The sequence below is a fragment of the Solea senegalensis genome, linkage group LG11 (genome assembly GCF_019176455.1).
Source record: "Solea senegalensis isolate Sse05_10M linkage group LG11, IFAPA_SoseM_1, whole genome shotgun sequence".
Lineage (NCBI taxonomy): Eukaryota > Metazoa > Chordata > Actinopteri > Pleuronectiformes > Soleidae > Solea > Solea senegalensis.
In genome coordinates, this window is record NC_058031.1 from 6556188 (window position 1) to 6569661 (window position 13474).

Consider the following 13474-nt stretch of genomic DNA (forward strand, 5'->3'; position numbering starts at 1 on the left):
ATAACAATCAGGTAGTGATATCATGATGAAGCTACAAAGAAGAGAGAAATGTTTCATTGTGAAGTGCTTACTATTAATGTTCCCTTTGCTTTGGCTTCTCTGCTCATCAAGGTCCTCTGTGTGTACAGACACAGTTCAAATAATAAAATAATAAACAGTTTCACACTTGTGTTTTTGTGACGTCACGATACTGTACAGAAAAAACAAAATAGAGAATAGATTCAGAAGAAGAAGGAACAAAAAAGAGGAAGGTCGATAAATATGGAAACAAAAAAAACAAAAAAACTAAAAGAACTCCCCAAGAACATAGTGGTTTGGTTATGTAGATGAAGCTGTTGTTTTTTAAAATACAAAGTCACACGGGCTGTGAGTGAAGACGGCCTCGCAGTGGAGAAGTTGCTCCTCCTGGTCAGAGAGAAGGCATGCGGTCGAGAAGAAGGTTGTGCCTCCCCGGACTGTCGTGGTCTTCGTCAGGGTTCATCTCCGGGCTGTGGCCGTGCTCGTACGTGCTCTCCGGAGATTCGTAGGGATAATTTTCACATATCTCCTCATCCTCCTGCTCCTCTTTAATGCTAGATTAATAAACAAATAACACAAAAAAATGATCAGGATTTGTGATCACACAAATACACAATACACACAAAAAAGAAAGAAGTCTGATTAAATGGAGGTCAATGTGGAAAAACAGCCTCTTTCTCACTGGAGTTACAATATCATAAAACACATGGTCCAATTTAGAGAAAAGTAGATGATACACATGTGAGTGGACACCAGTCAGTACGTTTACATGCAGTTCGTAGTCCGACTAAAACAGGCAACCGGACAACTTGCGGAGAACGTGTTTACATGCAGAGCACAAAATCTAATAATTGGCCGTGTAAGTCTGGCTTAGCCTCCGTAGGTGGCGCCATTTCTCTCTCTATAAGGGAGTGCGTATTGAATCAGTTTGGCAAGATGGACGGTGACATGGATCATGCTGTGGTTCTGTACGCCTCATACCTGCTGTACATTTTAATTGTTTCGCTCTTGCTAGTGCCATCGCGTTATTTCCAGCAACAGTACTGCAATTTAAACGTCGTCTCTTTCGACTTCCGGATCAAAGACCGGGGTCTGACTCCAGTCCGACTAAGCACATAAGTACAGGAGTAATAAGACTATGTATCGCAGTATTCAGGTATGTTAGTCTGACTAAGACTACCTTGATTTTTAGTCAGACTAACATGTTTACATGACATAAAGAAAATGTAATTATTATCTCAGTCCAAGTGAAATCAGAATTTTTTGTGTGATTGACAGCCGGTATCATCCAATAGGATTTGTAAAAACAGGCTTCACAAAAGAAGATGGTTTTGAAATCAGTCCATTTTTATATACAGTACAGGCCTCACGCAAGCCAGACCAGGGTTTTCCATTCATACCGTGGTGAGCTGAACTGCACTGTGCCACTTGGAGGATATTACAACTGAGGCATAAAGCACTGAAGTGGGTCAAGGAACATAGTTCTGAGGGTGGCACTTACAAAGCTTGTGGAGGGGACTGTGTTGCACTGCTGTCACTGTGGTAACCAGATCCATTAGCAAGGGCTCCATTCATCTGCTCTTGAAGAATATGAGGCAGGGAGTGCAGTGGGATGCTGCCCATAGAGGCTGGTTGAAAGAAGGAGTTCAGGCCGTCTAGTTCGCCGCTCTGGAAACAAGTAACAGTCTCAGTTTTAGTATCGATGATACAGCAACTGTTATGGTAATAATATTTAAGTATTAACAATGGAAAATGTGTGAGTGTGATATATAACAAAGGATAAATGTATGTATAACAGGGTAATTATACATTTTGATTCACAAAAATGTTGAGGTAATCTACGTCTAATCTACCTGAAGTGCAAATCGCCACCACACACAACAACAAATGCAGAAAACATAATGACATTAATTTGCACTTCAGGGCCACCGTAGTTATCTGATATTCATATGTAAATAACACAGTTTACTGTAATATTATCTCCTTATTACCACAGTGTTCTCGTTTTTGTTACTTAAGTATAAATCGCCCTAGTTTTAAGATTCACATGATGTGAATGTACTGAAATGTCAAGTGTTACTAAAACGGATGTTCCCTTACCTGAAGAGCAGATCCACCTAAGCCCTGACGGTTCTGAGAGTTCTTCAGCAGAGAGCTGTTGGTACACACACACACAGAAACAAGTTACATAAAAAATTCCTTTTATTTTGAGGTTGATAACATGATAAATCATGGAAACCTCCACATGACATTTCTGATGAACTGCAGAGAGTCGTGTATCGAGGTCAAAGTTGGGTCAACGTCACAGTTTGGCTTATAAGGTTGTGCAAGAGAACACCCACGGTGTCCATGATGGAAATACACCTACCCATTACCAGCAGTTTTCTGCGGCCTCCGTCTGTGGAACTCAATCTCATCGACTGTCCACACGGCTCCTTTCACATTCTCCAAGCGCACAAAACATTTGTGGAGACTGAGATTATGTCTGACAGCGTTCTAAAAGAAGGATAAACAAAAAAAATAAAATGAACTTCATGTACTAAATCAGCATTAACCCGTCTGTAAATACAACTGCGTGTTTACAACAATTAACGACTGACAGGTTCATTACCTTCCAAGTAGCTGCATTGCGCCTGAAATATGCAAAGTTTCTCGTAAACCAGTTGTAGATTTCATTTAAAGTCAGCTGGTTACGGGGTGACTCAAATATTGCCTGAAAAGACATGGAGAGTGTGTAAGATTTACAGGGAACACTAAAAGCATTTCCATTAGTTAGACCGACAGTGTCGTCAACTGAAAGAAATATGATATTTATAGCAATATTTATGGCGGAAAGTAGACATTACCTGTCTTATGAGAGAGGCATACGTGAAGGGAGGTCTAACTTCTGTGCTCAAGTAGAACTCTTTATTGTCGATTATATCTGTGGAAAGACATTAACGAGCATCGGTTACACACACGCAGACACAAAAGGGACTGGAGGCAAAAAAGGAAATGTGCCAATTTGCCCTTTGCACAGCAGTCATTTATTTATATATATATATATATATATATATATATATATATATATATATATATATATATGTATATATATATATATATATAAACTAACTATCAAACTAATTGTTGGCTAAGATCCATTTCGCTTCCTCAGTTTCAGGGCGCGTGCTGGTTCACTGTCACACTGTCCTGACTTAAATAAACGGAACAGAGCCATTGTTAATGTTATCTGTAACTTGTGCTTTTCCTGTTAAAATGGCTGCTTTGAAAATGAAGAAACAACCATCACACAGCAACTGATAAGACATAAATAATTTGAAAGGGGAAAATGTGTCCCATGCATCTCATGAAAAGCATAGTTTGTTCCAGCAGTAAAAATAAGTATAATGACGTGATCTCACCATTACCTTGGCTCACAGAGCGGCTATAGCGCCTCCGTACTGGGGTCCCAGTGAACAAACTATTGGGAGTGAGGACTGAAGGGGACTCAGAGACTGGCGTCAGGGGTGTGGACGGCGCTGTGGCACTCTGAGACAGACTCATAGGAGGAGGGCCTTTGGGCAGTGTTGCCTGGGAGAAGGATACATTAGACACCAGATTCACCTGAAAAAACAAAGTCAGCAAAACATCAGTTTGACTGCATGCAAAACAATATTTATTTTAATTGAAGGAAACAGCCATGGCTTGTACTTACAGGCTGTGCTGCGGGTTTGGGTTCAGAGGACTTGAGATGAGCCATCATCGCTTGCAGTCGCTCTTTGTCCTTCTTCAGCTGTGTTGGGTGAGGCGACCAAAATAGAATTTGAGACTTGGTGAATTCACGACTTGTGTTAAATGACAAAATGACATTCAGTGTGGGAATGACTTCTTCTCTGGCATCCTAAGAGGTGTCATTATATCTGAAGGCATCACTTCTGTTTCCAGGGCTGGTGTGAAAACACACCACTGTTGCAAAAATCCAGAAACTCTTCAGAGAGTTTTTTGTTTAAAACAAAACTCTTCTCTTTCTTTTTCACAGGTTTAAGAAAATGGATGTGTCGCTCTGTCAAGCATTTATGTTACATTCGTAAAGCACTAATTAAGAAAATACATCCGTTCGTTTTTGTCTACTAAAAGAAAGCAAACCACATTTGTACCTGTAATTCCAACTGCTGCACCACCTGCATCTGCACACGACACTGTGCTGTGCTCTTGTCGTCCAGTGTATGTTCACTGTTCAAATGTCTGCAAGGGAACAAATCAAAACCATGACATGCTTTAGAAACAATAACCAATTTAAGCTCTGACCAAATGTGATGTGTAAATCGCAGAACATACACACAAGTGATAAAACCAAGTGTCATAGTAAGGTTTTTGTCTCTAAAAAGCAATTAGTACCGTGATCACAGACTGTACAAATCTGTGGAACACCAACCGGAGGGATGAAAGTCCCTCATTTGACATTTTTCTCCCAGAGGTGATCAGATTGGGAGATCTGGTGGCACACTTTCATCCAGATTCTCCACTAAATTATGCTTGTTTGTTTTTTACTTTAATTCATCTACAGTACGTTTGTACATCCATACTTTTTTGCTGCATCACTGCACATTCTGATCGTGACAGATGTGAATAGTTTCCCCACTCACTTGAGAAATGCCTGAAAGTCTCCAAAGACAGTCTCACAGCCAGGCCATTTACACATGCCATTTCCATACAGAGGATGGCTGTTCTGTGTGTTTTCATCCATTGTCCCGCTGCAACAAACACAACACTCAACTGTTAATGATGCAGCCGAGACTCAACATGCTGGTACCAAGAAATCACAGTAAAAAACAGCATGAAGCTGTTAAAAGATGTTTGCTTTAAGAAAAAAAATCACCTTTCTTTTCTCTTCAAGAGAGTGTGATGACCATTGGTGGTAGATTGATGACTGGAAGACTCTCTCGTGTCTCCACCCGTGGACACAATGCTACCATTCTCAGAAGCTGAAATTTCAACATTCACATTTGCAGTGTTTACTTTAAAAAAATGTCAATCCAAAAAGCAAACAAGACATCAGTGAACACCAACCGCTGACCCTAAAAGTATTTCCATTAAAAAACAGTGTTAGACGTGCAGGGGTACCTGGAGCTGTGGAAGGGCTGGTGGGAAGGACAGACAGCAGGCCTTGTCTCTGCAGGTTGAAGAGATGTTGCTGCTGCATTTGAAGGAGCTGCTGCTGGATGGCTATCTGCTGAGCTGTCAGCTGTAGTGGAGAAAAAATACAGAACAATAGTCATACAGGTAGCAAGACAAATTTGCTTTCAGGTTTCCAAATCAAATAGGTTCAGTGAGATAACAGAAACTGTATGGGAACACTACACATCACTCTGGACATGTATGGTCAACTGTAAAATCTGGCTCACAGCTCATTCTGAGTTGGTAAACGATTGAGAGTCAGCTTTAATCCTGCATTCTGCGCAAGCAGCACAATGCAGAGTGTCATTTTTCTGTTTTCATCTAAATTACATGGAGCACATTCCCCGCTGCTGCCGTGTGAGATGGATTTCAGAAAAACAGTGCAAGACAGTCACAAGCTGAGCGTAATGATGCACACAATCACAAGACAACCTATAGGTTGTGGATATGTGATGCGCTTTAAAAAGGTATAAACTCAAAGCAAGAAGAGGATTAAAAAAAATCCATAACAATAACTTACAAACTAATAAAAACAACTACTGTGAAAATTTATTTTTTCTGCTACATATTAACCCTCTGATTGTGTATTTTCACACCAAATGTAGAGCCTCGTCATCAGGAAGGATCTTATGAATGTGACATAGCAGGATGCGCAGCACGCGGAACTAATTATGACAATGACAGCAAATTGTGTGTCAGTTATTCTGTGATATAACCCTTACTACTAGTGAACTGAATATCACGCGTTAAAATGCTAATTATGGAATTCATTATGGTTATGTGCTATAATAAATCTGCGTTACCTCTTGGCTGACGATCCCAGCATTCTTCTGCTGGAGCAGCTGCATATTTAGCTGCTCTTGTTGATTCTTGAAGACCTCTTGAATTTGTTGCTGCAGAAATATTAAATGAAATAAAACCAGGGGGACAAAGACACGTAAAAAAAATATACGACTTGCATGAACATGCATTACCTGGTGTAACATGAGTGCTTTCTGCTGCTGCAGTAGAGCCTGGAGCTGCTGAGGATTGAGGATTGGCTGCTGTGGTGTCTGCTGTAGTTGTTGCTGTGGAGCCTCTGCTGGTGGGGTCATCATCGACAATGACACTGGAACCTGCATCATCCACAAAAACACATAACAGTGTGGCGAGTTAAAATCCAAAAACAAGACAGAAACACATCAGAGAGAGGACATTATGAATGCCAGGTTCATGACATAAACATAAAGAATATAGCACACTGTATGTAGGTACTTTTGAATATATGTCTGTGTGTGTGTATATCACTTTAATATATGCAACTATATTTAAGAAAAATAAAATCTGTGCTTTTACAAGCCACCGTCTCTCTCCAATAATGTGGAGAATTAATAGAAAGAGCTACAGCTCAGTGGAGACTCCACTTCTTATTCATATACTATCTACATTTTCAACAGAATATTTTTTTAATCAAAAGAATAAAAGCCAGAATCGATTATTTGCAGCATTTAAAACAAATTACACAATAACTATGGAATCTCAGCCCAAGAGCAACAATATAAACGGAAAAGGAAGTGGTGTCATCGTAGATATTGCAAATTTACTATATTCTAGACAATATAAGTAATAAAAGGTAGCTTATGATCTATAAAGCAGCAACACAACAAATGCAGTTATATCTCCGTTCAACAGAAAATATGAAGCAATCAGGTTATAATCAGTGAATGTAAACACATGATTAGATTCCCCCCTTTTATTTTCCTGGAACTGTGATCAGTTAAAAGGTGGATTGTGGACTCCAGCACATGGTCTATGATCTGCAGTTTGTGGCCAAATGTATAATAACACAGTCCATCTACACTGGGCTGCAATTTATGGTTATATTATTGACAAATAAAATCTCAGAATAATTTAAAAATTGTGACATCTTCAATTTTTTTTACCCCCTGTCAATCAATTAAAATAGCAGTGGTTCAATTCCTACACCTCTTACTCAAATAAAAGAAATAATTCATTGTTATTCTGAATCCTGCTTTCATATGAGCTGAGGTCAGTCGAGCAAACCCAGTTGGCTACCATTTTTATTTTTAAACTAAAAATGAAACAAACATAAACAACAACACTGGATGGCCCGGGGGGAATTTGAGCTTCGGCAAAACAACAACAACAACCAGTACCACAAAAACAACAACATCCTCTGCTAGGAATGCAGCAATTACCACACCCTCCCCCCTCACTGTCAAGCCTCACAGTTCAAGGGATGTTTACAGTAAACATAAACAGAGTAATCAAAATTGCACAGAGATATAAATAATGAATAAAACAGCACACAGAGCCTGTTTACGAAAACAGAACTTGAGATTCGTATTTTAATTAAGGCCTGATCCACAAACAAACATTTCTCTCCAAGGCAGAGTCTGTTTTTGAAATGGGTAAACAAACTGACAGTGAATTTCACACAGGCTTTGGGTTAACAATAACAGATGACTGCCTCCTAGTTTTGTCCTTTCTTATGAAATTCAATGCTGCAGAGGTGGCCACTGAAGCAATGAAAATGGGTCTATCCCACAGACAGAGAGCCAGTTGGCCCCTCTATTTTTCTGTGGACACCATCAACACAACAACAGCCTTTGACTAATCCCTGTTGCCATGGCAGCCAGCAAGTCCAAACATCTTCTGTTGTTGTTATTGTTGAAAGTCATACCAGTGAGCAACTGAGTGTAAACACAGATCTGTTCCCGCAAGACTGGTCTTGTGAACTACAAGATGACTGACAGCAAATAGAAACCCTATAAACTTGCTGAAAAACAAACACAATATGTTTTCTTTTATGAGATTTAATACCTACTAATGTGGCCTCATGGGTGTGGCGTGAGAAAGACTGACATTTGCACAAGTACTCAATAAACTCAACTTTAACAGATGGGACCTAAAAATATATAAGTACACAACCATGTGTACTTAGCCCATATATATATATACATATCCTGTATTTTCATACATGTATAACATTTTGTGAATAAAATGTCACATAATTAACAATAAATACTGTCATTTTTAACAACAGTCAATTTATTCCTGGACACCTTTAAAAATGAAATGCAACTCAAAAATAAAGTTCTGCCTGACATTCTAACAGAGCCCTGCAAACATTCACAATGTAAGCATAAACAAACAATACTGCACCGATAGCTCTGCTCAGCAGGAGGCTATGCTTTGCAACCCCCTCACCCCAAAACCTCTGTACAATGTCCCTCCATGTGGTTCCCTCCAGCATAAATATAAAGAGTACAGTGAAAGTGAGAGGTTCAAGGATTCCCTAACATTTAAATCTGTAAAATGTCTGTCCTGTCCTAAGTGCAATATCATACTGTGTTTGGAGACCACACCAGCAAAACAAACATGTTAAAGCATAATCTCATTTCATAAATAATACATATTTTATACATGGCAATTCACACAATAGTGAAGGGGAAACAGTTGCATCAGTTGCAACACTTGCATATTTCTTTAAGAAGAGACATTTACCCAAGCCTATGGTTGTAATTAAAATAATGCAAGAAGGAATAATTATATTCTGAACAATGATATAGACAAAGCTACAGTTAGTGAGTGACTGATCATGTATGATATAGACAATCATTATTTCACTTTAAAATTTGATCAATATAAAGATTTAAAGGGAGTTTTTCCAACAACAAAATATAAGAGTTTACAAATAAAGAATCCTCACCATCAAGATGTTGCATTTACCGTTTTTGGAAAAATAAAAAAACATTTGAACATAATAACCAGCAAAATGCTGCCGATTAATTTAATACTGATTCATCAAATTTTTGTGAAATTAGCAAATACTCAGCACCATCTTAATTTTAGCTTCATTTGTCCAGATGTATGCCTTTAAAAATCAATGCTGGTGTGTTTGGACAGATGCAGGTGGGGAAAACTGACCCTTGGTGCCTCTGGAGGAGGAGTGTGGCTGCTGCTCAGTCGACTCTCATTCTCGGTGTAATTCCCGTTCTCTGTCTGACTAGCTAAAATGGCGTGGTGTGTTGGTTCTGACCCAGACTCATGCATCTGGACTTCACTGACCTGTGAAAGAAATGTGTGTAAATGAAAACAGCTGGATAACCCAGGACAATGCAAGGAAACACAGGAAGAAGGAAAACAGAGAACAACTTACTGAAGTCAAATCTACCACTTGACTAAAGAATTAAAAAAGGAGCTGCACTGTGTTCAATTGCAATAATGACCCAAAAAGGTAGTTATTCACCACAGGAAAGCAATCTCACTAAATGTAAAAACCTGAAAGAACTTTACTGTTATCACTCTGCCCACCAAGACAAACATTCTGTTCTACAAGAGAGTGGGACATGCCAGGTCTATTTGTTGAATAAGAGAGTGCTGCCATGACTACTGTAAACACAGGGGCCCTGGGTCTGTGTTTATGTGCAAACATATCTTCCTTCTGGAACAATTTACCATTAACCAGGTGGTGTGATAAACGGCTGTGGCAGGTAGTACAATGCACAAGTAGGCTATTATGTATACAGGTTGGGAGCTTTTGACTCAAAAGCAACCCAGCATAAACAAAAGTAAATAAACTGAGCAAACATACCATGCACAGATGGAAACCGACACACAAAATTAAAACTACCACAAATTGGACTCCGTGGTAATATTATTATTGTAAGGGTGATATTACGGTCAAATGTACATCTTGAATTCAATCAGTTCTTCAGTTTGGCATCACTGAGATCCATTGTAGCAAAATCTGACACAGATGATCAGATTAGGCCTAACTGTTTACACTCCGATCAACTCATGACCAGAACTGTACCAACCGTTAGTTACACACAAAGCACAGAAGGGGTAAAAAAAAAAAGGCTTAGTGCTTCCTGTTTTGAAAATGACAGACTGATGATAACTGAAAAGTAATTCATGTTCAGCTGTAGCTTTGTGTCATCCATACCCAGGTTAAAACCGTTGTTGGTAAGGTTTTTTACTTTTGCTTTCAGGATGAGGATTATTTCTGCAGACAAAGGGCAGTGTTTCCTGTAGGCATTTTTAAAGATGTAGGGGGTGCTTTTGTTTTTAAACCCGGCTGTATATTGGGTTCACCCCACCTCGGCTACACTATGCATTTAACACTGGAGCAACATCAGACATTTTCTATTGTAGGATTAAGATAATTGAGCAGTTGTGCTGCAGTGCACCTGCCTTTGGAATGGACTAAATAATAAACTATGATGCGCTTTAACAGTTTTTAAATCATTCTCACCACAGGGGCAACTCTTACACAGCAGGGGCCTCCACTCTTCAAAGAATGCGAAGGAAATGAAGGAAACAAGGCAAAGAGAGCTTTGCGAGAGCAAACAACTACCACCTCCTCCCTTACATGGAGAATTCACACATGCACTAATAGTTGATACATCAGTAATAGCAAATCTCAGCTTGTTTCATGTGAATGAACAATGAACTGAATATATTTGTTTATGTGGTTATGGTATTTTGGAAAAAGAATACAATTTATTTTGCTGCAGCACATTAGAATATCAGTGTTATGTATAAAAGGTAGAGACACACAACCAATACTAAAGTTAACTATATTACCCATTGGTAGTGTTAGCTTTAACTTTAACCCAACAGGTTTCTCTTCACCTGGTCTTACCATACATAGTTTGTAGTCAGAACAAGAGTTTGAACCGTCTTCACTTAAGATATATTACTTTTTAAGAATGATAATGTTATAATGGATATTCTGATATTATTAAAATCAAAATATCCTGACTACAGTACGGATCTCGTAATACTATATGACAGTGTATATTTTAATGTAATCTGTTATTTTTGGTTGACATATCTCGTGTAAAAAAATGATTTTCCTTTGATCATTCAAACCTGTGCTTCGACTGGTCCGTAGATTAAACAAAGGACAAAGTTATGTTGTTTGTTAAATCACGTTGTACGAGACCGACCACAGTGTTGCTTCGCCCTCGGAGCACATTGGTCGCACACGGCTAATCGTTAGCCTACAAATCATATTAATAACGATGTTATTAACTGTCGCCGTAGCTTTGATGGTTAAAGCGAATACGTCTATCGCTAAATCTGCTTCACATGCTATGAATGAAATCGATATCCGCTCACACACCAACCACTGCAGTCTGCGGTTTGCATTGCGCTCTCGAGCCTTTAGCTTCACGTGAATCTGGTCGTGAACGGGGCGTTTATGACTTTTATATGTCAACTCTGCGGCGACCACCTTGCATTGTTTATAAAGCTATTCACAAAAACACATTTACTATACTGGTTAACAGTTTTCGACGGACCTTCAGGGCAGCATTGACGTCAACAGCACAACAAAAGCTAGCAGAGCACGTCCTGTTGCTAGCTTGTGTAAGAAACGCGTCTTTTTCCCCCCGTCTTTATTTTTTCTTCACCCGGTATCGTCACAAACAAGCAGTACATTAAAGCGAAAATGGTTTCAGTGCAATTCGGCGCGCCGCGGATTTAAGGTTTACTCACCGAATGATGTACAGACGGACAGTGTAGGACTCAGGGTGGTGTCTAAAAAAGAGACCTCGGAGCTCTGCCTTCCCTAGAACCGAGCTAGCCATAAGTTGCTAATCGGGGGCGTGGCTTAGGTAAAAGTAAACAATGGTGACGTCATGCCGACACGCGGGACTTGTCTCTGCTTTTTGCTTTTTGCGGGACTGTCTGTCCGTGCTTTTTGATTTAAAATAATAATGTTCGCATTATCACCCGACCACTTATTCAGCTACAACCAGAATATAACTCAAACTGTAACAACACAATGGCAAAACCTGATCCCATCGTCATCAATTAATTCTTTAATAACAACAGTTATATGACATGAATAAAATACACAACTATATTTCTATTCAAACCACACATTTAAATATATGTGATATATGTGCTGCTATCTGTGACCTGTTGGGCACAAGAATATATAAGATATAAAATTAATCTGCTTGAATCTTTGTTGCTCCATATGAATAGTGCAGACACATGGATGTGAGTGCAGATATGGGTATCAATATGAAAGATGCAGACAGAAATGTGAATATGTAAAGATGAACATGTATACTATGGAAGTATATTGCTGTCACAGTGGGAAAATTGTTTTGGGATCAGTAAGTATCACGGTATAACGTGATACTATATTGTAACTATGTGTTAAAATATAAGTTATTATGGGTAATTATATAATTACTAGATTGAAAAGATTTAAGCATCATTTTAGATGAACAATTGCTGCACAAGATGTACAGAAGTGACAAAGTTTATATGAAAATAGGAGTAAAAATATATATTCAAAAAACTTTGCAGTATATATGTGTGTACATATGCAGGAGTTGCAGTACATGTACAATGTGTGCTCTGTGTGCAAATGCATGATGTATATGAAGGGGATCTGAGTCAGTGTGGGTCTTTAAATGTATTCATAAGGCTAACAGCAGGCTTGTTGTGGTGGGAGGTCTTATTCTGGATGGGCCTCAGCCTTCTTCCACATGGAACTGAAACAATAAGACTTATAGTAGATTATTTTAGACACATTCAGGGTGCACTTTATTAGATACACCTTGCTAAAACTACTGCAGACATATAAACCCTACCATCATAGTGATCCATCATCATGAAAGGGTCAGTCATTATCTTTAATATACATAGGAGCAGTAATGTGAAATTTGCAAAGGGGTCTCAACTAAACCAAAGAATAATGGCTATACCAAGGAGAGAAAAATATTATTAATTTACTCTTTCAAAAAAAGGCTGAGAGGAAATATATCACAGCATTAAAATGCTCAGTTATGTTTTAAAGCTGATGAACAGTAACTCAGATCTCATTTTTTTTGTACCATCTAAGTTGTACAAGTGGAGCCATGACACCTTGCTGCTGCTAATCAGTAGGTAATAACTTTCACACATGCATATACAATCAACAGTTCTATAGTCCATTAAAGGCAGATTAAATTATGTTTACAGGAAGGCTGCATTCTTATGTTTTGTGTCCATAATTTAAGGAAGCCACAAGAGGGAGGTATTTTCTAGTCTAGTTGTCATGAAACATTAGGTGGCTATTACATTCCATACAAAATGTAAGATTTTCATTAACTTCAGTACTGTCATCATCCAGTATAGCTTATTACAATATCTAATATTCACTATAAATATCCACTTTTTGAGGGAACAAATCGATACACAAGATGACCTGACCATCTAGGATCTAAAAGTCCAATCCAGTACACTGCAAACAACAAACACATGCACAATTTAAATTCAAAACGGGAAAGGA

At 38.7% G+C, this 13474-nt stretch overlaps 1 protein-coding gene across 5 annotated transcripts; it reads right to left on the reverse strand.

The window, feature by feature from the left end:
- Positions 1-185: 185 nt before the first annotated feature.
- On the reverse strand, positions 186-11783 carry LOC122777858 (forkhead box protein P1-B-like). Of its 5 annotated transcripts, none has more exons than XM_044039362.1 (16): positions 11683-11783; positions 9106-9246; positions 6150-6290; positions 5979-6068; positions 5122-5242; positions 4877-4982; positions 4644-4751; positions 4155-4242; positions 3713-3790; positions 3426-3621; positions 2865-2941; positions 2630-2731; positions 2387-2514; positions 2119-2173; positions 1520-1686; positions 186-572 (listed from the first exon to the last, which is right to left on the reverse strand). In XM_044039362.1, the coding sequence occupies exons 2-16, from the start codon at positions 9229-9231 to the stop codon at positions 410-412; spliced, it is 1746 nt and encodes a 581-aa protein (XP_043895297.1). In that variant the 5' UTR covers positions 9232-9246; positions 11683-11783; the 3' UTR covers positions 186-409. The 5 variants fall into 5 exon arrangements, with proteins under 5 accessions (XP_043895297.1, XP_043895296.1, XP_043895295.1 ...); XM_044039361.1 differs by having other exon boundaries at positions 3420-3621; XM_044039360.1 differs by having other exon boundaries at positions 5979-6290.
- Positions 11784-13474: the final 1691 nt, after the last annotated feature.

Excerpts from the sequence above, each read along its gene's own strand:
- LOC122777858 (XM_044039358.1), bottom strand. The coding sequence starts at position 9,231 with ATGCATGAGTCTGGGTCAGAACCAACACACCACGCCATTTTAGCTAGT. Across the intron at positions 4,752-4,876 it reads CTCTTGAAGAGAAAAGAAAG|CGGGACAATGGATGAAAACA; the intron begins GTGATTTTTTTT and ends TGTTTGTTGCAG. Across the intron at positions 2,942-3,419 it reads CTCTGTGAGCCAAGGTAATG|ATATAATCGACAATAAAGAG; the intron begins GTGAGATCACGT and ends GTCTTTCCACAG.